The 26,327-nt window shown below is 34.8% G+C and overlaps 1 protein-coding gene and 1 long non-coding RNA gene across 4 annotated transcripts in view; one reads left to right on the forward strand and one right to left on the reverse strand.

The window, feature by feature from the left end:
- The window catches only part of LOC123870776 (very-long-chain 3-oxoacyl-CoA reductase-B), a 26,587-nt gene continuing 260 nt past the window's right edge, over positions 1-26,327 (reverse strand). Inside the window, exons 1-7 of one of the 3 annotated variants that reach the window (XM_045914185.1) lie at positions 23,437-23,787; positions 13,132-13,178; positions 10,946-11,021; positions 10,096-10,264; positions 6,926-7,094; positions 5,529-5,842; positions 1-82 (exon numbers count right to left, since the gene is read on the reverse strand). In XM_045914185.1, the coding sequence (XP_045770141.1) occupies positions 61-82; positions 5,529-5,842; positions 6,926-7,094; positions 10,096-10,264; positions 10,946-11,021; positions 13,132-13,178; positions 23,437-23,590 (951 nt within the window). In that variant the 5' untranslated portion in view covers positions 23,591-23,787 and the 3' untranslated portion in view covers positions 1-60. Of the gene's footprint in view, positions 83-4,734; positions 5,843-6,925; positions 7,095-10,095; positions 10,265-10,945; positions 11,022-13,131; positions 13,179-23,436; positions 23,788-26,327 lie in introns of those variants that run through there. The other 2 variants (XM_045914186.1, XM_045914187.1) reach the window with 2 other exon arrangements.
- LOC123870777 overlaps positions 18,398-26,327 on the forward strand; it is an 18,341-nt gene continuing 10,411 nt past the window's right edge. The window contains exons 1-2 of the long non-coding RNA XR_006797151.1: positions 18,398-18,450; positions 23,134-23,141. This is a non-coding gene — a long non-coding RNA (uncharacterized LOC123870777). The remainder of the gene's footprint in view (positions 18,451-23,133; positions 23,142-26,327) is intronic.

Raw genomic sequence — 26,327 nt, forward strand, 5'->3', positions numbered from 1 at the left:
TAATTTCCGAAATTCTTGATACAAAAACCAACTAAGCGAATCCTGATCGAAGCTCGACGGTCAAGCATCCATTTTTTGTTTCCTGTAAAAAATATAAACGAAATAAATGTAAGTTACCTAATTACAAATGAAATTTAAAATAATTAACCCCCGACCCAAAAAGAGGGGTGTTATAAGTTTGACGTGTGTATCTGAGTATCTGTCTGTGGCATCGTAGCTCTTAAACGAATGAACCGATTTCAATTTAGTTTTTTTTGTTTGAAAGGTGGCTTGATCGAGAGTGTCCTTAGCTGTAATCGAAGAAAATCGGTTCAGCCGTTTGAAAGTTATCAGCTCTTTTCTAGTTTTCTTATAAAGGTTTTTGTGTCCGGGGTTTTTTAAATTTTGAATTTTTTTCTTAAATAAGTCATCACCATACCAATTATTTCTGAAACCTAGTACTAGCTAGGTACAGCTGTTAATATTTTTATTATATACAATTTATCATTTTTTATCCTTTATAATTAAATATTATGTAAATGTTAAATATTAATGTTAATAAAGGAGAAAAAAAACTATGTACAATAGTCTTTTTCTCCTTTATTTAGTAAATAGGCCTTTTGTACATATTATGCACATGTCAGTTCTATTATCTAATTAATCTAAATGTACATAATATTATAGTTTACTACTAACATAGACATATTACTTATATCTACCTACATAATATTATTAAAAAACCCAAAGTCCTCAATAATAATTCAATATTCATAGAATTCACCTTTTTATATTAAACTTGGACTGGAAACTTAATATATAATGACGTCACTAATCGGAGGTATTTTTTAATGTGCCACAGATACCTACCTGTTGTTTGTTATAAAGTAGGTATTATAATTATTCTCGTAGAATGTACGTCATAAAAAACGGTTAAGTGTGAGTCGGACTCGCATACGAAGGGTTCTGTACCATCGTAAAATAAATAACACTTTTCTGTGATGCAACCACAAATTGATAGTTTTCAGATTTTTCCCTTTAGGTACTTGTGACATTACTACCCGCCAAACATCATGACTGTAGGTCAACGGAAGTAAGCACCCTATAGGTTTTGATCCTTGCGTTGGGCGATTTTGGGATTAAAACTTCAAGAACAGAGTGCTCGGAGTATCGATACGATAGATGTAAAAAGTAAACTAATGTTAATAGTTTTAATTTACAAATACTAAATTTTAATTCTTACAAACTGTTATTTCATAGTTTTAAGTTTTTCACAACTTTTTTTTCAATGTTAAGTATTTTATTTTGGCACAAGTAAATAAAAAGGCAAATAGTTGGCTCAAAACTTGAATGAAACAATACAAATCCGTACTAAGTAATATTACATGCAAGCTGTCTGTTATCTTTTCATCAGGTTCAACCGCTAAACTTTGATGAGGCACAACATTGCTCGCATCCTGGAGATGGACAAGGTAGCTAATTAATCCTGGAAAATCCTGAGTTCCTATGGATTTTTTATACTAAATGAAAGCGTAGATGATGTTGCGTTAAAGAATAACAAAATTTGTTTCACAAGATTCCTTGGTTGAAAGTTTTAATGCATCATGCTGCTATGAAAGCTATGTTGATCCTTAGTTTTAGTTTTATAAGGAATCTAATAGCAGGACATTTTAATATAAAAAAAATTAAAGGTCTTTTTGTATTATTTGATACGGATCTCTAAAAAACTTGTTCTGATTTAAATGTTATAGGAATTGCTAACCACAATTTTACATAGTCATTAAGTTTTTCCAAGTCTCGAATAAATAAATATTTAGGTATTATTAATTGTATAATTTCATGCCTAACTGAGTTACAGTTTGAATTAAATGTTTAATAATACATTCATTTTTAAGAATGTGTCGGTTTTTAGGGTTCCGTACCTCAAAAGGAAAAACGGAACCTTTATAGGATCACTTTGATGTCTGTCTGTCTGTCTGTCTGTCTGTCCGTCCGTCCGTCATTCGTGTCTGCCAAAAAACCTATAGGGTGCTTCCTATTGACCTAGAATCATGAAATCAGGCAGGTAGGTAGGTCTAGCACAAGTAAAGGAATAAATCTGGAAACCGTGAATTTGTGGTTACATCATGTTTCAATTTTCAAAGTAAGATAACTATATTTATATATACCTACCAAGTGGGGTATCATAATATGAAAGGGCTCTATACACACTTTTATTATAATATTAGTATGAAAGGAAGTACTTTTAAGCTTAGATTAGACGCAGAAAAAATAACATTAAGTAAGTACATCTTTAGGTTCAATATTATATTTTATTGTTAAAAAGAACAGAATAAAACATAATATTAATTTGTTATTTTGTAAAATGTAAACCCTCACCATAACAAGGTTAATAAAACGCAAATATCATTTTTAAATCAATTTAATTACAAAAAACAGTCCCCTCCATAAATAAAACAAGCATCACCTTATTTCTAATGGCAAGTAGGCATAAAGTATTAATTAATCTTAACAGGGCTCTCTCCGTCAGTCGTTTCATACAATCGTAGTTCCAATTTTATTTAAATATTAAGCAACCAAAGTCCATGAAATTTTGCAGACATATTCTAGAAACTAATATCTGTGTCTTGTGTGACCGCGTAACTTTGAAACCAAATATTTTAACAGAAATCTGGAAAACCGCAGACATAGATATTAGTTTCTAGAATATGTCCGCAAAATTTCATGGACTTTGGTTGCTTAATATTCAAATGAAATTGGAACTACGATTGTATGAAACGAGTGACGGAGAGAGCCCTGGTAACAAACGAATTCTAGTGAATTAAATGCGTAATTTACATAGCAGTAGGACTAGCACTATTCGACCTAGTTTCGTCCTGACCATGGGGCATCGTAAAGGTCTACATTTCGTTTCGACTAAATATGTAGGTTTTTTTAACTATAGATATATGGGCTTGCGCTTGGCTGCAATAACACCAAACAGGAAATGATGCATCCTAAGTTAGAGCACACCTGCTTGAAAGGTGCTTTTTCACTCTTCTTTTGAAGGTACCAATATTATAGCTAGCGAGAAAAACGGAAGCCGGAGGGCATTCCATATTCTAGCAGTGCGTCTTAGAAACGAGGAAGCTTTGTACCTACAAGTCCGTGGAATTTCGACTATGTACAGGTGCAGACCTAAGTATATGTAGGTATAAAGCAATTTGCTCTCTGTTTCTTATACGCACCGCTAGGATATGGAATGCTCTGCCGGCTTCCGTTTTCCCTGTCATCTACAATATTGGCAGGTCTAGGTTACCTTCAAAAGTTAATAAGTATGATTGCAATCAAGCGGAAAACCTATACTTACCTACTTGAAAAATAAAATGGCAATGCAAATTTTTAGTTAGTAATCTTTATTTATCTTCCCATTTAATTAATTAATTTTATGTTATTATGAAACCGCTTCCTCGTCTATTAACACACGCAATGCGTAACGGAACGTACCCAACGGGCCTTCAGAAGTTTTTGTACAAAACTTTAAGAGGGGTCCTCCGTCACTCGCTCCATACAAACGTAGTTCGTCTCTCATTGGAATACTAACCAATCATACTCAATGGAATTTTATAGAAACGTTCCAGGAACTAATATTTATGCCTGTGGTTTTCCAGATTTCCGTTAAAATATTCGGTTTCAAAGTTACGCGGTCTTGAGAATTCATATACAAATCTTTGAGCCCCTGTAAATTTAAAACTACATATTTTTAGAAAAATCTAAAACACCACAGGCACAGATATTAGTTTCTAGAATATGTCTGCAAAATTTCATGGACTTTGGTTGCTTAATATTCAAATGAAATTGGGGCTACGATTGTATGGAGTAAGTGACGGAGAGAGCCCTGTTAACAAAAAGATAATTAAGAAATACTAATATAAGTAGGTATAGGTACCTAGCTACCGAATTTTAATTATTATTTTTATAAGGTTTTTTTAAAGACCCATGGCTTCTGCCATTTACTATTGTTATTATTAAGGCCAATTCTTACGCTACTTCTTATTGATACAAGGGATTGCTAGGGCATAGAGTCCTTTGCACAACTCACTATAGTTGTTTTCTATGAATTCTTTAACTATAGTTATTTAACTATTGAACGTTGGTAGACCTATAAAAGAAAGTGCGCTATGAATGCCGTATAAACAAAACATGTACGACTCCTGTTATGCAATTTCGTCGCACATTGTTATTGCGGTTAGTGTCCATTTAAACCTTCGTTTATAGCCCGTATAATATTAACGCAAGTGAAATTATTAAATTTAATACCGCATTCAAACTTATTTCGATTAATTTATTCGCCTGAACGGTTTTGTTTAAATAGCATTAAATTGGAGAGTAGGTAAGCTGTGTTAAAAGCTTTGGCATAGCAGCAGTTCATTTTATTCTTATTTATGATATTATACTTGAAACTGGATTATTGAGTTAAGTATTATAAGTTATATTTCATTGTATAAAATAGAGGCTGACCTTTTGATAATTAACAAGTATAAATTAAAAATTTATTACACCCCCGACAAGTGAAGGTTACAGTAACTAGAAAAGAGCTGATAACTTTCAAACGGCTGAACCTATTTTCTTGGATTATAGCTAAGAACACTCTCGATACCTTTCAAACAGTTAAAAAACTAAATAAAAATCGGTTCATTGGTTTAGGAGCTACGATACCACAGTCAGATACACAGACACACAGATACACACGTCAAACTTATAACACCCCTCTTTTTGGGTCGGGGGTTAAAAATTACTTTTCTAGACATTTCCCGTGAATACAGTGTGAACTTTTCAATAACTTAATTAAGTAGAATTGCCTAAGCCATAAAACTGTCTTTTGGTAGTTCCTCGTATTTCACATTTTTTATTTACTTCTTTTCATCATTCCTACAAAATAAAGGTACCGGGTGGCTTAATGTGCTTATGCAAAATAAACATAAGCCCGTAAATGACTTACCTACCTTCCCATTTTCTTAAAAGCCATAAAAATAAAATAAAGAGATGTAAACGATTATAACTTCGAGGAAGCAATTTATAAATCCAATCAATTCACCCGCTTTGAATAATAGTGCCCATTAAACTAAACATTTTTAAAACGAAATATTTACATCTTTGGTAAAAACAACATGCAAAAGGAAGTGGGTGAAAATATAAACATGTACATATTATTATCATTTTAGTAAGTATTAGTTTTTTCTAATTGGTAATGCCCAATTAAACTACAATGGCGTTGATTCTGATGGCTTTCACCAAATTAATGGAGTATTTGCATCCTTTTCTTTTTAGAATTGCATAAAAAGAACGGAAAATCGATTTAAAATTATTAAACACTTTAAATTTTAATCTAACTTAAAACACTATGACTGTGCAAGACTCTCACCTAAAGTCACGAGATTTGACAGTTTCAAATTAAAATTTTTGTCTGTCCTTTTCTTATTATAATAAGAAAAAGATGTAAGTTTTCTAAAATTTCATTGCCATCAGAATCACTACCAATAATATCTAGTAAAAATTATTGTTTTTTGTACTTTCTCAAAGCCTTCCTGCGTGTATTCTCCATAGACCTGGTGACCAGCCATACGCTAAATCTATTAGCTATGGCATAGAAAGAGTTGATTCCAAAGAAGAACAGAGCATGAGGAAAATATCCAGCGGTTTTTGAGGTGGTGCCAACAAGACTGATAGCAGATTTGACGAAAGATTGCGCGGTGGGTGCTATTAGCGAACTACGGTGTAGACCAGATAATTTGGAGCAGACAAAGCCTGGTAAAACACATTGTACAATTATGCCCTTCTTGCTGTACTCCATATCCAGGCCTTCAGTGAATTTGTCGACGAAAGCCTGCAAAGAAAATTTAAGGTAAAATATCTGTCTTTATAGTAAGTTTCCCTAAAGGAATAAGATTAGAAAACTAAATTTTCATATTCATAGTTTTATCTTAAAGCGCTGCTTCATGATATGATGATTACATGGTTGGTGATTTTGGCACACCTTTGTCACTCCATACAAGCGAACTGGTTTGTTTACCTATTACTACTACCGGGACACTGGCCTGTCCGCACTCAATATGTGTGTGTGTAAATAACGATAGGGCTGAGGTCTGAGCGAAGTCAATCGAGCGGGGCAAGGACAGTAAGCAACACTAGTGCTTCTCGCTCGCGTGATAAGAATCGAGTGATGTCAGCGTGGCAGTGCCAGTAGGCGTGTCATTATATGTAGCGGGCGACGATAAATTGGCAGAGGTGGCCATCTGACTTACTTCTAAATACTCTTATACTAATTCACCACTACAACTAGGTATAGATAAAAGGGCTCCATGAGATCGAATAACTACTTATACCAGATTTACTACCTTTGTTTGCCACACCATCATTATCATCATCTTATATATAAAATAAAAAAGGGGTTTGGCCATAGTCTACTGGCCAAGTGCGGATTGCCAGACTTCACACACTTCTGAGAACATTAGAACTCTCAGACATGCATGTTTTCCTTCACCGTTAACAAGGCTCTCTCCGTCACTCGTGTCATACAATCGTAGTTTTCATTTGAATATTAAGCAACCAATGTCCATGAAATTTTGCAGACATATTCTAGAAACTAATATCTGTGTCTGTGGTGTTTTAGATTTTTCTAAAAATATGTAGTTTTAAAATTACAGGGGCTCAAAGATTTGTATGAAAATTTTTAAGACCGCGTAGCTTTGAAACCGAATATTTTAACAGAAATCTGGAAAACCACAGGCATAGATATTAGTTTCTAGAATATGTCTGCAAAATTTCATGGACTTTGGCTGCTTAATATTCAAATGAAATTGGAACTACGATTGTATGAAACGAGTGACGGAGAGAGCCCTCTTAAAGCAAGTGCCAACGTTTCTGTCAATTCCAAAGCCTTTATTTTTTTCTATAAGATCATAATTACCTTGGTAGCAGCATATACAGTAAGCAGAGGGCTGGGTATGATGGAAGCACCAGATCCAATGTTGATCACCACCCCTTTTCCTCGCTGCACCATCCCTGGTAACACCAGACCCGTCATACGAGTTGTTGACACCACATTGGCTTTGACCATGTTGTTGATTGACTGATCCCTGCCAATGAAAAATTAAGTTTGAAATCAGTTGTGTCGAACCTCGAAGCCATTAGTCCGAAAACTCACTTAGGAAATACCGCTCGAATCGAATATCAGACTTTATGCGCAAACATATCTATATACCTACTAGCTGATGCTCGCGACTTCGTTCGCGTGGATGAAAGTTTTTTAAAAATCCCGTGGGAACTTTTTGATTTTCCGGGATAAAAAGTAGCCTATGTGCTAATCCAGGGTATAATCTATCTCCATTCTAAATTTCAGCCAAATCCGTCTAGTAGTTTTTGCGTGAAGGAGTAACAAACATACACACACACATACACACACATACAAACTTTCGCCTTTATAATATTAAGTGTGATTATAGGTTACGAACAGATAGGCAGACAGATAAAAATATCTTTTACATATAAATAATCAGGTGAACCACCTCCATTTCGTGCGCCACTCAAATACCTATTTTCGTGAATACAACTTTTATCACCTAACCACTTACGGGCGGAATTTCCAACCTATTGTTAAAATTTCTAGTTTATAATCCCAGCGTTTAGGTTGTGCGTTGATAGATCAGTCAGTTAGTATTACTTACGCTACTAACGGCCAAAATTAATGCTCAATCTATTGACAAGTTAAAGATAACTTGTCAATAAATTAATTAGCAACGCTGTTTTTTGTCAAAAAGACTTTTGACGAATAACAACATTGCTAAGTAACTTACCGACAGATTACAGATAGATTGATTAATTTCGGCCGTAAGTATAATATTATAAAAAGCGAAAGTTTGTATGTATGGATGTTTGTCACCCTTTCACGCAAATACTACTCGACCGATTTGGCTGTGGAATGGAGATAGATTTTATCGTGGATTAACACATATGCTACTTTTATCCCGGAAAATCAATGAATTCCCATCGGATTTAAAAAAACCTTTATCCACGGGAATAAAGTCGCGGGCATCAGTTAGTGCATCTATAGATTAGAGAATTATCATCACCATCATCACAACCCATCGTCCCTTTACTAAAGAACACGGGTATTCTCTCCTAAAGGGTTGTAATTATGATAAGGTGAGGGTAATTACATAATTTTAATGTATTATATAGGCAGTTTAACAGCATTAAGTAATATTGGGCGAGTCCATTAGGATAATGGCAGGATCAATAACAATATTAGTACCTACATTATAACAAAGTTTTGATTGGATAAAGCGTTATAGTTATGGATTAATGTAGTGTTAATTATTACAATTAGGTAATCCTAATGTAAATTTAACCATAATCACCATAGTATAATTGTATTGCTAGGAATGACCATGAGTTATAGTTAGGAAATACCTACCTATTCAATTGAAATCTCCCCTCAACATATCTATCTAAAGAGGTAAAAACTAGATTTATCAAATTCGGTTCAGTTTATTCACAAATGGATCAAACAATTTTTTTCCATCAATATTTTAACCCTCTAATTCATTTTAAGTATTTTATTAGCGCTCAATATACGAATAGGTACGTACCTACGGAGTCGTTTATTTTTCCAGTTGGAATAATATTTCAATAGCGGCACAATTTCTGAAAACTGCAACAACATAGTGCCACCTGCTCGTTCCGGAAACCGCTTGATAGGTGCGGTTTACTGCGTTTATATTTAATTATTTTTTATCGGGATAAAAACTACCCTATATGTTAACCCGGGGTATTAACTCTACTATACTCTATCAAATTTCGCAGACAGACAGACAGAGCAAAAACTCCAAAGAAAATTGTTTTGAGGATCTATATCGACATCGATAGTAGGTATGCTTCCTCCGATTGAAATTTACAAAATATATGAAGAAGGCTGATGATATACCTATTCCATGCTGAAGTTATCTTAATAAATAATTAGGCTTTATTACATAAATAAAGCTATTTAAAAGTCATTTATCATTTTTGCATAAGCATTAAGCCATATTAAAGTTGATTGAAAACAACACAATCAATTTGTAGGTAGGTAGGTACATATTTAAATTACATTAATTATTATCAATATTAGCCTTATAACCAATAATATAAAAGGATAACCTGCCTGACCGATATAAATCAACAAGCAGCTAAAATTGCTGGCTCTAGAAACTTTAGCTTATGCCCCACTAAGGAATGACTTTCCAAAATCCATACAGACGAAATCGAGGGAAAAATCTAGTCGCCAATTACTTAATGTAAATTATGTAAACCACATACGAATCCACATACACAAAATTAATATCTCTAGATACGCCCGAGATAATCCAATTTCGATATTGGTTATCTCCTGAGGTCAGACTTGATCCGCCGGTCTGGGGTCCGAACCCGTGGTATTCGGTGAATAGGGGGCCAAGTCTTAACCACTAGTTTATCACCGCATGGTATTATTGTATTATAATAGAAAAAAACCAAAAACACTAAAAAGTAGAAAATAATTTTTGTTTAGCTACACATGTAATGTGCCTAGGTATGAAGTCGAGCGAGCATATTAAAACAAAATTAGAAATCCAAGAGTGAAGCTCGCCCGACTTCATACCTAGGTACATTACATGTGTAGCTAAACAAAAATTATTTTCTACTTTTTAGTGTTTTTGGTTTTTGAAGTCGGTTTTTTTTTTTTTTTGAAAATTTTTTATTTCACAATTTTTTGTGGCCCCACTGTACTATAATATGCTATGCCCAGTTAAAACCCTACTGTTTACTAAGCTATTACAGTGATCGCGAGCAATTTGCTCTTATCCATTGAGGAGTTCTGTTCTCCATCTCCGAAGATATTCATCAGATCTTCACCAAATTTATATGGGACCACCTGCACAGTATATCCTTTCAAACAAAAAAAAAAATTTCCAAATCGGTCCAGGGGTCTTTGAGTAATCGGGGAACATACATAAAAAATATAAAAAAAAAATAAAAAATAAAAAAAAAAAAAAAAAAAGATCCCGACGAATTGAGAACCTCCTCCTTTTTTGGAAGTCGGTTAAAAATGAATGTGAAACTCACCAATCGGGTATTTCAAGGAAGTACTCCGGATAGGTGTAGGAAACACCGACATTGTTGACTAGAGTGCCAATTTCGATATCGGCTATCTCCTTCGAGATCTTGTCGTAAACGCTTTCGCCTTCACAAAAGTCCGCTTGAACTATCTTCGTGTTCACTTTGAACTCGCTCTCTGGGGGAAAATAATGTTCAAATGCAATCCTGATACGAGAATTATTTCGCTTATCCGTAAGAGGAAATAGTTTTAAAAACTTATCAAGTTTAAATCGATTGGGTATAATTAATCACCCTCCGACTAAAGGAAAAGATTGTGCTAGGGGTAGCAAAAGTAGGGCAGCCCTAATTACAGCTCTTACCAAAAGTATGAACATTTTAATAGAATAGAATAGAATAGAATAGATTTTTATTCAAGTAAACTTTTACAAGTGCTTTTGAATCGTCAAATAATTTACCACTGGTTCGGAATGCTGTTCCTACCGAGAAGAACCAGCAAGAAACTCGGCGGTTGCTCTTTTCAATTGTTCAATTTAAATAATATTCTATACTATACAAGCAATTGCAGACCCGCGCATTGCTGGAGCGAGTCAAATCCATGCTTTTTTATCATTTACATAATCTTCGATTGTGTAATATGCTTTTGCATGTGTAATGTAATTATCTCGAAATTATTTTCTAAGTAAATACTTAAACATATTTTTTTAGGTAGACCGTATTATTATAATAATAATCTCAAATGAATCGAAATTAATAATGACAAACCATGATCACACTAATTGTAATTGTTAATTAATTAATTATGTATTAACAAGTAATTAGTTATTAATAGGTAATTAATATTAATATTGATACTAACCAATTTCAGCAGCAGTAGATTTTAATTTGTCTATTGATCGACTGACTAGAACGATATCACAGCCCCGAGAAGCCAACTGTAACAAAACAAACAATTTTCAAAATATTCTAACTACTTTATTCAAATAGACAGACTATCAGTAATATTATATGTATTGTATGTATTAGGTAAGTATACAAAACTGGCTAGAAGTCCAGTAGACAGGCAAGGCTGTATAATTTACAATACCCTATCAATTCTTATTTAGTTTGTTTCTTTTATGAATACATCATAAAATTGCAATCAGGTGATATTGAAGTCAAGCGCAAGGCAATCATTCAATGTATAAAAAAATATCTCTTGATTTAAATCCGGATTTTAACTGGCACTTTACTCACTATCACATTTTAACTAGGTACCTACTTGAAATGGGTAGGTAGGCTTAAGATGTAGCCATAAGTGTTTTGCCATTGAAAAGTAATAATAAAAATATAAAAAGGACATCATGAACAAGGTTGTTTGCAATATAAAGAAATCAATACATAAGTTTTATTTTTTACTAAATTATCCCCGCGATTTGTCCGTATAGATTAAGGTTTATAACAAGTGTAAATTAAAAATTTATAACACCCCCGACAAGTGAATGTTACAGTAACTAGAAAAGAGCTGATAACTTTCAAACGGCTGAACCGATTTTCTTGGATTATAGCTAAGAACACTCTCGATCAAGCCACCTTTCAAACAAAAAAAATTAAATTAAAATCGGTTCATTCGTTTAGGCGCTACGATGCCACAGACAGATACACAGACACACAGATACACACGTCAAACTTATAACACCCCTCTTTTTGGGTCGGGGGTTAAAAATCACGTTAGAACCATTAAAACTCTTTTATTTCTGGGATAAAAAGTAGCCCATGTCCGTCTACAGGAAGCAAGCTACACCAAATACATAAATCCCGCGACTTCATTATGTATTTTAAGTTTTCAAATTCCGTGGGAACTCTTTGATTTTCCAGGGAAAAAATGTAGCCTATATCCGTCCCTGGGAAGCAAGCTATTACTGTATCGTGAAAATAGTTAAATGGATGGACCGTGAAAAGCTAGCTGACAGACGGACACACCTACGTACTCGTAGGTTTAAATGATGCTATAACCCGATGACCGACGCAATCGGATCGACGCTAACATTTGACCTTGACTATGTATATAGATACACGCAAAATATATGAACCATATCCATATTTTGCTTTATGGAAATCTTTTCTAGAAAGTTTCAACCGTTAAAGGAAGAAAACTTGGAAAGGACTCAAGTAAAATTTTCATATTTTATTGAATAAAGCAAAAGGTTTATATTTTATCGAGTATATTTCTAGTTTCCATTCCTTGGAATCGTGCTCTGGATTTACTGTGGGTGGCTTTGAGCTTCGAGACGTCTTCAGCTCGAACTGCTGCTTAAAATGGTAATATAGCATGAGTGAAATGCATTTTCCCCATACAAAATTTGCATTCAGAATATTGTGAGTGAAATATCATATACTTATCTGCTGTTGGTCATTTTCTTTTGGATCAAATAAAGTTTCGACAACAATAATACTGATAGAAAGATGAAGTTTAGGTTTTAACTTTTAACCCGCTTCCTTGCGATGCTTATTGATTTTTTCTTCAAATACCTATTCAGCTAGTATAGCTTCTAATTTCAGCAAAGGTTGTCTGGAAGAGATTGCTCACAATTGTTTTTTTCTTTCTGTGTTGTGTTCCTTTACATGTGTTTTTGTGTGCAATAAAGTTTTCTATCTATCTATCTATCTATTTAAGTTATACGTGGTAATTAGGAAGCAAGCTATGGATATGGATAAATATGGATATAATAAAGGCGTCCTATACTTTGAGGCATTGTATCAGAAACGTTCAGCAAATAGTTACGTGGGAATTGATTGTTTGTGAGCCCTATAAGTGTGCCAACACTTGAGGTTTCTTGCTGCTGTGAAGAATAAAGAAGGTTGTGATATTCCTGAGCATACAATTACTTTTCAAAATGTCGTATTTACTACAGAACCTGATCAGTAGTGAGACAGTGCAATTTTGCCTGTGCTAGTCATTCTTCGGGCATAGTGATCTCAGATCTACCGAATCAAACGCCTCGAGCTGGTTAAGATGATGAAGTCTCTAGGTCATAAGTAAAGTATTAAATCGGGGCAACATACCTCCCTCGCATAAGCTTTTCCGATGCCATCTGTACTGCCCGTTATCACTGAAACAAAGAAAGGAAGAGCTGTTATTATAGAAGCACAGACAAAACATGCCTTAGGGTGTCTTTCCAAAAGATATAGGTATGCGAGTATCCACCAATAAGATAAGTAATATTTTCACGGCTAAGCTGGTTTTGCTGTTGAAATGAGGCGATCCAATATAAACTCTCAACTTGGACTAACAATACAAACGAAGAAATCCATTCAAACAATTATAATTTGCTATGCGTCTTCGGATATTTTCAAAGTATCCTACGTGATCAAATCAGTAACAAAGAGATCTATACTAACAAATAGCTCGAGGAACAGTTCTGGTGTCTATGTTGGGATGCAAGGTACGGTAGGCTTCAGAATTCGAGTAGCAATTCCGCAAAACTATTGCATCAAAAACCTTATGACCATTTTTTTATAAACATGCCACACACCTAATGCATGTACATAACTGTGTTACGCGAATATGATCATTAAGGTGCTAAACGACTTACGGCCTTTGACTGAAGGTACAGTCAAAGGTTGATTATAATCCCCTACTGGAAAATACAGCGTTTGAAAACTCCTTACTAGGTAAACGAATAATCTTAAGTGTCCAATCTTATAAGACGATGTTTACCTATGTTTACGAATGCGGATGTTGGATTAACGATGTTCGATAAACAAACAGGCTTTGGTAGTCATGATGTATAAGTGCAATAAAACTGTCGATTTTAACTCACTGTTTAACTTTCCAAGTATGTTTTAAGAGATGAGACAACATTCAACGAACACGCTAGGCTGATGTCTGGTAGATCAATAGATATATAATCTAGGCACCTTCTGACGTAGATAATATATTATACGATTAGGAGTAAAGGTACACGAATACTAAATTAAACTAAACAAAAGGCTTCACTCCCTTAGGACTTCTGAATAATCCGGTTTTTAACCCCCGACCCAAGAAGAGGGGTGTTATAAGTTTGACGCGTATCTGTGTATCTGGGTATCTGTCTGTGCCATCGTAGCTCCTAAACTAATGAACCGATTTTAATTTAGTTTTTTTTGTTTGAAAGGTGGCTTGATCGAGAGTGTTCTTAGCTATAATCCAAGAAAATCGGTTCAGCCGTTTGAAAGTTATCAGCTGTTTTCTAGTACTGTAACCTTCACTTCTCGGGGGTGTTATGAATTTTTAATTTACACTTGTTACGAGTTCACTTCCACCTGTTTGCAGGGTTGTCACATTGCAGTTTTCAAGATTTTCAATCAAGTCCTCATAATATCTCCCATGGGTATCACGTCACGAACTCATTATTTGTTTAGTACATCTAACACATCGGTCCTAACCATAGTTTGCTGGGATATTAGTATATAATATATAATTATTAGTACCTAAAGTAAAATATTATTCCAATTGCCGTCATGCGTTGTGTGTTTTAGTTTAAAACCGATCCAATAGCTTAAGTAATTCCTGTTTCAAATTCCACATGGCGTGAGCATAATCGTATATTCGCTGGATAAAGCCGAGTCAACAATTTACGTTAGGAGGGAATTTGCATAATTTGCAATTGATAACGTGGGGAGCTGAACTGCAGACGCGTCTAGAGAGCTAATAAAATAATACGAGGATGGAGATTCAGAATTACATGTATCTACTATGTACTTCTAAATAGTTTAGCACAATCAATCCATACTACAAAGTATAGTGCGCACAGCCCTCGCGCTAACCCACTGCGGCTGTGCGGGGTGTCCCCCCGCCTCATACCTCGATTGCCATCTCAACCTGTCGCGTACTATACCATTACAATGCTACTTATTGTTACAACTTAAAATTTAAAAAACACAACTGCGCTGCCATATGAAATTTTTCAAAGCTTTTTTTTTAATGAATATTAGCCATGCTAATCATGACTAATGCTCTCCTTTCCCCTCCAATTAACCGTAAATCTTGTGCCAGGAGTGGGTACGACGATGGGGTTTGAACCGCCGACCTTTCGGAATACAGTCCGCTCCTCAACCGTTGAGCTATCGAGGCTGTAATTATTAGGTTAATTAAGGATTCTGACCATAACCCCGTGCATCCAAATCTGTACAGGCATTTAAAAGTTATGGTGGAATAAAGAAACACGCATACCCTACTTGCATGCACTTTGAAAACAATAGGTACACTCCTTTTTGGGCAGTCGTGTAATAAATGCGAAAGTGTGTCTGTCTGTCTGTATGTTACGTGACAGTTATTTGAAATCTGCATTCAACTTTATATATTTACCTACCTAAGGTTTCGTTGAATTCCAATATTTTTATTCAAGTATTTTGTAATTATCGAGGGTTCAATCGATTTCAGCCATTAAGTTATCTTCTGCGCGTAAAAATTGAAATACCTAATGTTATTATTATACAACATCAAGTAGGTACCTATACCTATAGTTATAATAAATAACCATAAGAATTCAAGGTGTAAAATTTCTCGGCAAATACTGAATATGAGTTAGGTACCTATCTGCCCGGCTAGCATGGGCAGTAGATGAAAATTATATCCCCGATTATATCCACTGATTTCTATGACATCAGTGGATATAATCGGGGGATATAATTGTTATCTACTGCCCATGCTAGCCGGGCTGGTCTTGCAACAACATCATTACTATCATGATTTAGCGAAAATTTATAAATAAACGTAAATAATATTATATTGTATAAACATTCGATGATTATAAATCTCCAATCACCCGCTTATTATATACCTACGAGTATTTTATGTTCCTATGGACCATAATATTGAACTTTCTACTTGACCTGTCCGAAAGTCGTTGACGTCAAAACAAACCTTGTAAACGTATCGGTTAAAGACTTGTTCCCCTTGAACTTGCCTTACGAATCGAAAGTTACCTTCAACACCGTGCGGCTGAGTCTTGCGGTAACAGCTGTGGATTTAAAGCAACCTAAACTTTATATCTATCTAACTTAAGTTTGAAATTAAATGATGAATTGTTCTCATATGACGCCGAAAACCCTTATTTTTATAACGCGCGGAACTGCCAATTAAAAAATTCCTGAAGGATAAAGCATATTAATTAACGGTGTTACAAATCTTAAATCAGTCAGTTTTGCCTACGCATTAGTAGGCAAAACTGACTGTTCACCGACATCATCATCATCATCATCATCATCAAGCGATAGATGCCCACAGCTGGGCATAATAATAATGACTTGGATTGGAACAGCTGACCAATATTTTACTATGTATTTACAACTTTATGTATCTGTATCTGCAAATAAATGAAATTGAATTGAATTGAATTGAAATGACTCTTGTAGGGACTCCATAGGCCTCCAGTGGCTCCTTGCGACTCGTTTGATGCCGTCTATCCATGTATAGTTTTCAAATGACACATTTTTCGGTGCGAGGTCCCGCTTTCAGCATCTTGGGACCTCGAAGTCCATCAGTTTTTCGAACTATGTGCCTTGCCTATTGCCAGTTCAACTTCGTAACCCGCTAAGCTACGTCGGTTACTTTGTTTCTCCTATTACAGATCTCTTCATTTCTGACTAGCCGATGCCCGCGACTTCGCCCGCGTGGATTTAGGTTTTTCGAAATCCCGTGGGAACTCTTTGATTTTCCGGGATAAAAAGTAGCCTATGTGCTAATCCAGGATATTATCTATCTCCATTCCAAATTTCAGTCAAATCCGTCCAGTAGTTTTTGCGTGAAGGAGTAACAAACATACACACACACACACACACACACATACAAACTTTCTCCTTTATAATATTAGTGTGATAGTGTGATTTTATACAGAAACACTAATTTACTTCGAGCTTTCTTATGAGGCCCATAGATAGCGACCATGTCTTAGATCCATATGCCATAACTGGAACACGGACTGTTCGAAGTCTTCAAGCGCTGAGGTATTTTGGACGAGAAGACATCTCGAACGCTACCCGGCCGATTGGGATTCGGTGGCTAACATCTTTCTCGAAATTCGGCCTATCTACCTAGCTGGAGTGTGTGTGTCAGCCGCCAGGTAAAGAATAGAATAGAATAGATTTTTATTTAAATAAACTTTTTACAAGTGCTTTTGAATTGTTAAAATAATCTATCACTGGTTTGGAATGCCGTTCCTACCGAGAAGAACCAGCAAGAAACTATATAACTATATACTATACATACCTACTCGTCTCCAATTTCAAATGTATAGATCGACTGGATGGGACTGACTATTAAATATTATATTCATGTAATAGCTACAGCTAAAACCGCTTTGGGTCTAGAAACTTGAGATTTAGCTTGTAGGTTTTCTTTTTAATGTAGACCCTCATTAACAAAGGGTCTAAAAAAACTTCAGAAATTTTACCTGAGTGAAATGAACTATATTATTTTTCTCGGTGTATGTCGGTTTGGTCTATTAAAATAATAAAATTAAAGGGCGCTAAGATAATGAAAATTTCTGAAATACCTGAACCCTCCGTATTACGTAATTTAGTGGAATTTTAATGGCACTAAAAGCACGTGAACTGTTGGAAGTGAATTATCCCTTTACCTTTATCATTAAAAATACCTACTTCAGTCTCCATGTCACTACAACGTAAGTTTAGGGGTAGTTTAGGATGGGAATGGCGTGCCTATAATTAAATTATACTATAGTAAATGATATGTTCTGTATTTTGAACCTGTACCTGGCTATAGCCTGCCCTGCCCTGAAATGTAAAAGTTCCTATTCCGTGGGAATTTGAAAAATCCGGCCTTACTCCTTATCTAGGTAGTAAAGGGAGCCACTGAAGGTCAAAAGCTGTCAATGAATCATGACTTTCTTCTTATGCCTATGATTTGAAGATTTAATTTACTTACCAATTTATCGAATACAGAAACAGCAACAATACGAAAAAGAGCATAGGCGGTATTATAACTAAAATTGAATCCCTCAGGATGCAAAAACTTAAAACAATAGCGCTTCTTGTAACTTTTCAAGTAAATTGTTTAACACAAAGAGCCTGGCCAGCGCCAACAGTGTAAACTTGTTAGTTGTTAATAGTTTTCATGAAAACTTTCCAACTTTTAACGCCTTCGAAACGCTTATAAAGAACGAATTAAAATCAAAGTATATCCCACCAGAGAGATTAAATTACGCAACTTGAACATGCTCGGTAGACGGTATTCTCAACTTAAAGTGATTCTGCAAGGGTTGGGACCATAGATATACCTACTAGTAGAAGATACTCATATCGCTGATTGATTAATTAACTATGCCTAGTACGCCGACATGGCTCATGTGCTGGACTCGTTCTTTAGATTTAACATCTTATGTACCTACCTCCGCCGTAAGGTCGCCGGCTTATCTGTGTTTTATAGGATATATTTCGGAGAGTGTGCACAGGAACTTTTCGATCTTGTCCCCCCTTCACCATTTTACCACCGAACCGCAAGACGTCGGGCGAGTTTCCATCCTTATGTCGTCGACATTCCATCTACACGCACGAAACGTTTTGCGTCTTCATTCCTCATACGCATGGCTAAGGTTTGGAATACTCTCCCGCGATCTGTATTGTGATTCGTAGTGATCCGGATTGTGATTGGTAGGAAACACCTACCAATTACAATCCGGGTATCTTTAAATCAAGAGTGAATAGGCACCTTCTAGGTAAACGCGTCCCATCTTAGACCACATCATCACTTTCCATCAGGTGTGATTGTGGTCAAGCGCTTGCCTATAGTGAATAAAAAAAAATACCTAGACACATTATGCAATTATAAAGAATTTATTGTATTGTTTATCTCTACCATCGGTTTTGAAAGCAGATTAAGACCAAGAAGAGACAGTATGGCTAAGTATTCCATATCTAAAGAGATCCAAAATTGGTAAAGTTGCCACTCGACCTAGCTGGATGAATAATAATAATAAATGTCCATAAACTTAACTTGGCGATAATTGAATTCATTATAACCAACCCACTCAAAAAGTCAATAAGGTCGAGTGACAAATAAAATAGATCGAAAACGGACCTTCGAACCTTCGAAACACAGCACTTCCTGATATTCAATCCGAGCCTTTATCAAAAATGGCATAAGTGATTTGTTAAAAAGTTCAGCCTATTTTTACGGCCTTTGCTGGATCAATTTACCTTGTCAGGACGAAGGCTACCTTGGCATTCGCTGGAAACTGGTTCAATAGTTGTATTATGTAGTTTGTTATTTTACTTCCCTGTCCAAGTATTATATTATAAGTATTAAGTTAGTATTAATTAGTTTAGTAATTTAGTGTCATTATGTAGATAAATAACCGTATGTATACTATGTATCCATTAGTTTTTTTGCTTTGTATAAACCTCTCAAATCATGAGGACTACTTTAATTTTTTTAATTTTTTTTTAATTTATTTATTTACACTAATTTTACCTATTTTTAACATTTTATATCTCTTAGTACTTATTATATCTTAGGTAGGTACTTACTTACTCACTTATTCCTTGAGTATTAAATAAACCCTTATGGTATTCTACGAAACAGCAACTATTTTATTCATTTGTGTGAAGTGTTTATTTATTTATTTTTACTTTTAATTCCTCTTATATGTCGTCTATCGCTTGTTATATTTCTATATATTAGATTTCTAATAATAAAGAATATTTTACTTTACTTTATTCCAGATAATACATTTAGTATTTGGTTAAAGACATTATAATAAATCTATTATTCTGTGATTTTGCATTATTTGCTTTTTCATTTGCTTTTATAAGTTTGTCTGTCTTTGGTCTTTTCTCTTTCATTTTCGATCTTGCTAAGTAATAAGATGTACAGTAACGAAGTCATTTGTTGCTTTTTGTTTACTATTGGAAATTGTTCTAGTTATTTTTAATAAATATTAGTGAGAAAAATACCTACATATCAGGGTATAGACACATAGACGCGATTGATACCCACATGATTGCGGTTTTTAAAAATCCCGCGGGAGCTCATTGGTTTAAAAAGGAGCCTATGTCTCTCACCGGATCTTTAACTATACCCATTCAAAAATCACGTCAATCCGTTCCTCCATTGCGATGTGATTGAAGGACAAACCAATAAACCAACGAACTAAATCACTTTCGCAGTTATAATATGGACAATAATATTAACAATGTAAGATGGATGAATTAATATCATAACATTTTTATAAAGTCAATATTTTTTACAAAAAAAATATCCGGATATTTTTGTTTCAAACTGGCTGATCAAGTTTTTTCCTAACCTAACAGACTGCCTAATTATGAGGTCACCTTGATTTGAAACTTTGAACAGATAAATGAATGACTTCCTTCATAATATAGGAGCTAAAAACAAAAAACACAGCGATTTAACCTAAAGCTAACTAGAAATCGTAAGATTGATGCAGCTTTGTGTAATCGATAACTTAAAATTTAAAAACCCCCGACACAAAAAACTCTATAAGAAAACTAGAAAAGAGCTGATAACTTTAAAAAGGGCTGAACCGATTTTCTTCGATTATAGCTAAGAACACTCTCGATCAAGCCACCTTTCAAACAAAAAAATTAAATTGATACTCAGACACGTCAAACTTACAACACCCCTCTTTTTGGGTCGGGGGTTAAAAACAGAATACTTGACATTAATTTAAATAACAGTACCTTCCGAGACTGACTGAAAATTAGTTTTCATTACTCGGTAGACCTACTGACAAAATTTGACAGACAGTGTGACGATGGTTAAGACCTCTGATTGGTCGACTCTCTCTCTCTCTCACACTATTTGCTGAAATTGATAATTGCAACAAGAATTTTTGGTTTTCTGTAATGAAAACAGAATACGGACGTCAACCAGGTTGACTGATTGCAATCATCTCTGACTGGCTAACATTGCTTCGTTAGTGGCCAAAATTCACTGTCGCAGCAAGAACAATTCAACCAATCACAACAATTTGAATTGTAGCAAAGGTGGTCATCACGAATGTACCGAGCTAGTACTGAGAATGTACGAACCAGGACAGATAGGGCTAGCAACAATGATATATAATTTATTATATTTAGGTAAATCGATAATAATCAACCGCCGTGTGAAATTTGAAGCTTATCATCTGTGTGAAAAATTGTAAATAAATTGAAAATTATAAATAATTTTAAAAACAAAAATGATACGGTAAGTTTTTTTTTTGCAGATAATAAGAAATAATACCTTAGTACCTATCTATTCGTAGGTAAATAGATACTAACAGCCTTTTCGCTGAATTTCTTCATTTTGTAACAAGTAGGTAGGTACCTAGTACCTACTTAATTTAAATTAATGTACAAGGAAATCGCAAAAATCGTAACGCATAGTAGGTACGAGGTTTTTTAGTAGCTGTAAATTTTTGAATTAAGTAGGTAATTACATAATTTTAATTGCTAATTATTATTATTACTTGATGCCCGCGACTTCGTCTGAATTTTCAAAGTTTATTTTTTATTTTTTATTTAGCCTGTAACTTTTACAAGATTTCTTTTCAATAATAATTATTATAGACTTGGCAAAATAAGAAGTGTAGCAGGTAAGTAAGTTGGTACTATAATAATTGTCAACTAACCTAATTAGTTTATTTGATCGATTTTGTTGTAAGTGTGGTTGTAAGTACTAAATATTGGTTGACATAATAAAACAACTCAGCCCCCCATGATATACCTACAATACTCGTGTTTCCGTACTACATGTAAGTATTGTAAATGTTAGTTATTATGTCATTGCTAATGACGTTATAATCATCTATACTATCTATATCTATACTATACTAATTACTAATAAATAAAATTGAAGTGTCTGTCTGTAATTTCGATATAACTACCTCATATTAAGCTCATATGGTTATTTGAACGATACCATAACTGAATCACACGTTTTTTAAATTTTTGTCTGTCTGTCTGTCTGTCTGTCTGTCTGTTTGAAAAGGCTAATCTTTGGAACGGCTGAACCGATTTTGACGGGATTTTCACAGACAAGTAGAGAATTGACCAGGGAGTAACATAGGCTACTTTTTTAACCGACTTTCAAAAAAGGAGTTGTGTTTTTCTACATAAGTACACCGAAATCTCCGAGATTTCTGAACCGATTTGCGTCATTTCTTTTTAATCGACGGAGGAACTTTGCGACATTGTTTCGTAAAAAATTTGGATTCCAACTCCTCAATCCTGTTGCTGCAGGGGATCTGACCAATCCACGCGGGCGAAGCTGCGGGCATCAGCTAGTGTACAATATAGGTATACAATTAATAGCCCATAGATTATGGATTGGTCTCCGCTGCGCTCATGAAAATATAGCCATATAACGCTCAGGCGTAAATAAAAAGAGAGACTAGGTAAATAGTAAGTAGGTAAGTAGGTATTATCTGGAGAGTTTCTAATGACAATATTTGATGTAACGACCAAGTAACGACTATTAAAATTATGAAGTGACGAGTAGATATTATAGCATAATAAAATTAAGTTAAGTACCTACATGCCTACCTAACTTAAGTAGTACCTACTACCTAGGTAGGTTAGGTTAGGTTAGCTTAGTTAAAAAATAGCCATCGTCCCTCGGTCATCAATATCCCGTATTGCCCATATTACCTGTATTGAATCTCTTCAGGCATTTAGAATAGATGTTATGGTGGAATTATAAAAAAAACTCACAATTACATACAAACAATATGAACCCTGATAATATTATACATACCTATTATGTACCCACCTTGGTATGTAACTACTCGTTTTTTTGCGCTGTCATATAGGTACCTACTAAATTTTAAATAGCCATATGAAGAAAATACATGTGGTACTTACGTAAATCAAAATTTAAAAAACCCCCGACACAAAAACCTCTCTAAGAAAACTAGAAAAGAGCTGATAACTTTCAAACGGCTGAACCGATTTTCTTCGATTATAGCTAAGAACACTCTCGATTAAGCCACCTTTCAAACAAAAAAACTAAATTAAAATCGGCTCATTCGTTTAGGAGCTACGATGCCACAGACAGATACACAGATACACACGTCAAACTTATAACACCCCTCTTTTTGGGTGGGGGGTTAAAAAATAAACAACCTGACCAAAAAGTAAAGAAAATAATTGTTTTGAAAACTGAAAACATACGACCTACTTATCTATTCTGTAACCTATACCTATGTCTATGTTTTCAGTTTTTTCAATATGGCGTCTTCATGAAAGGTCAATAACATTGAACTTAGTCTGCATTGAAAAATTTGTTCACATTTTGAATTGAGTAAATATTATAATAATCTCGTATACTACAAAACATTAAACAAAAGAAAGTAAATAAGTACTCACAGGCCCACTTTCCCTTCGATTTGAAATCCACTCTATTCACTGCCGGTCCGATGACATAAGTGTACACTAAACTAACAACACATTTTACTAGATACAGCAGTAAACCTACGAGGAACACTATGGCAAATTTTTCTAAGCCGCTGAAATAAGCCATTTTATGAAATCAAACACGGAAAATAGAAATTAACGTTAAGTTTTTGAGGTTATGTTTGGAGAGAGTAGCACAGCCAACTGACACTTTACGCATGCGCAGTGCGCACTGACGACTGACGAGGGCGACCGAATGACCGAAGAAAGTGAGTTTGCGCGTCAAACGTTTCGAATGGACGTGCGATCTACACGTGCGATAACATAACATCATAACATACGGTTTCGTTTCCCGTAGAGGGCGATTTATTTATCGCGATCTCGCTCTTGCACGTTATTTAGGTCAGTCAAGTCAGGATATGAACAAATGGTCATGAGCTGACCGCTTGTTGATAAGCGTAAGCTCAGTTCAGACCACAGATCAGACTACGCCATACTATACTGCTGCATCGATGATTCTGCTGCATAGTACTTGAAACATCATTAAAAAAAAAGATTCCGACGAATTGAGAACCTCCTCCTTTTTTGGAAGTCGGTTAATAAACCGGCCAAGTGCGAGTCAGACTCGCGTACCGAGGGTTCCATACCTACTCGGATATTTTCCCGTCATTTTGCACGATAAAAATAAATTAAAATCTGTTTTTGAATATACAAGTTGATTGTATATATGTTATCTTACTTTGAAAATTTAAAATACTTATTTTGTTCATGAACACACTTTAATTTCTTTTTCTGATGTACCTAATCACAAATTCACGGTTTTCCAAACCTGCCAAATTTCATGATTCTAGGTCAACGGGAAAGTACCCTATAAGTTTTCTTGACAGACACGACAGACGGACAGACAGAAAAAAGATTCTATAAAGGTTCCGTTTTTCCTCTTGAGGTACGGACTACGGAACCCTAAAAACTATTCCAATTTTTTAAGTAATTATTTTTAACGATTTTGATCCTAATTTCATGGTGCACTTAATGACTAGGCAAATAATTGTAAAGGTGCCCACGCACTTGAACTGAACTGCATCTGAATTGCGCGTCGCGGCAGCGCCCCGCACGATATTCTCTCCAGCCACTGCCGCGCGTCGCGGCTGTTCGCGCCGTTCAGCTGCAGTTCAGTTCGAGTGCGTGGGCACTTAAGACATTATAATACACCATACAAAGATAGACTCCTAGCCCGATTTAAATAGTAGGTAGGTAGGTAGGTACGTAGGTACTAAACTTGAGAATAAACTTCGACCAACGAATTTCTAAAGTAGAATAAACTTGCTCAAGTAAATTGATTGCTTCCAGTGATAAGTCGCATTGTAGTTACACGATTTCAGAAATGTTATGAAACTTATTAACTTTGTAACTTATCCGGGGTCTCCGAGCCGAGACATTTCAGCTCTGGATTTATTCATGAGAGGTAGCGGGTGCCTCTTTACTGTTCTCCACCTGAAGGAGGGTAATACTTTAGGGTGTATATTTATAAACTTTATCGAATTAAATACGATGAAATGTACATAATTATCGACACCTGCAAATAAAACATCGTAACTCACTTTTTAGCGATTTGGAGTCACCATATTCATGGTGAATATGACCATGATCCAAACTTCCGATTGTTTTCCTCTGTGTTGAGGACAATACGCAGAGAAATTTTCAGTCTTTATAAAATAACCAAGGTCTGGCCCTCGCTGGCTCTTAGTCCATTTTAAATATAATAACATACAAACTTTAGTATGGGAACGTTTTTCAAAAATTTCATTTCAAGCTTTATTTTAGAAGTGTAGGTACTTACACCGAAAAGCACGAACCTATCCGCTATATAATTTAACGTGTCCTAAGCCTTATCCGGAAATTTTAATTAGCTTCAAAACTTTGTACTTGTGAATTTCGAGATAGTAATGTTTTCAATCCACTTCCTCAAAAGGAACTTCGTAGAATATTTTTGTTAGTTTGTAGTTATGTACTTACTATAATTGAAATAACTCAAAATTTAAAAACCCCCGACACAAAAACCTCTATAAGAAAACTAGAAAAGAGCTGATAACTTTCAAATAGCTGAACCGATTTTCTTCGATTATAACTAAACTCTCGATCAAGCCACCTTTCAAACAAAAAAAAAAGTAAATTAAAATCGGTTCATTCGCTTAGGAGCTACGATGCCACAGACAGATACACACGTCAAACTCATAACACCCCTCTTTTTGGGTCGGGGGTTAAAAAGGGTTTCTTTATTTGTATTTAATAGATAGGTGCTCGAATTTTCCTTGAGCATTTTTAAGTGCCGCAAAGAGATTTTTATTTATTTTTATGCATAATAGTTTTTAATTTTTCGAGCAAAATGTCGAAAAAATACGACTGTAGTGTAGCTACGGAACCCTCGGTGTGCGAGTCTGACACGCACTTGGCCATTCTTTTTTATTAAAAAACTTCCGTACTGTATACAGAGATATTAAATTGCTATCTAAAATATCCGGTCATTATGATGCCCATTAAAATCATTATGAATTTCCGCTAACTTCTAAGTTTACCGAATGCTTAAATTCTCGTTTCCTAATTGTTTTCAATTTAAAATCTTAGAAGTCTTCGCTGGTCTCGTAGTAATTAATATTGTTGTGAGCCAGTAAAGACAAAATTATGTTTTGCTTAAAAATATTTGTATGACGTATCAAAGCAATTATTATTTTAGATATCCAAGCATTTTACATTAATTCTTCAAGAAAGGTCAATAACATTGAACCTAGTCTGTATTGAAAAATTTGTTCACATTCTGAATTGAGTAAATATTATAATATACTCGTATATTACAAACAAAAGAA

The sequence above is a fragment of the Maniola jurtina genome, chromosome 13, assembly GCF_905333055.1.
Source record: "Maniola jurtina chromosome 13, ilManJurt1.1, whole genome shotgun sequence".
Lineage (NCBI taxonomy): Eukaryota > Metazoa > Arthropoda > Insecta > Lepidoptera > Nymphalidae > Maniola > Maniola jurtina.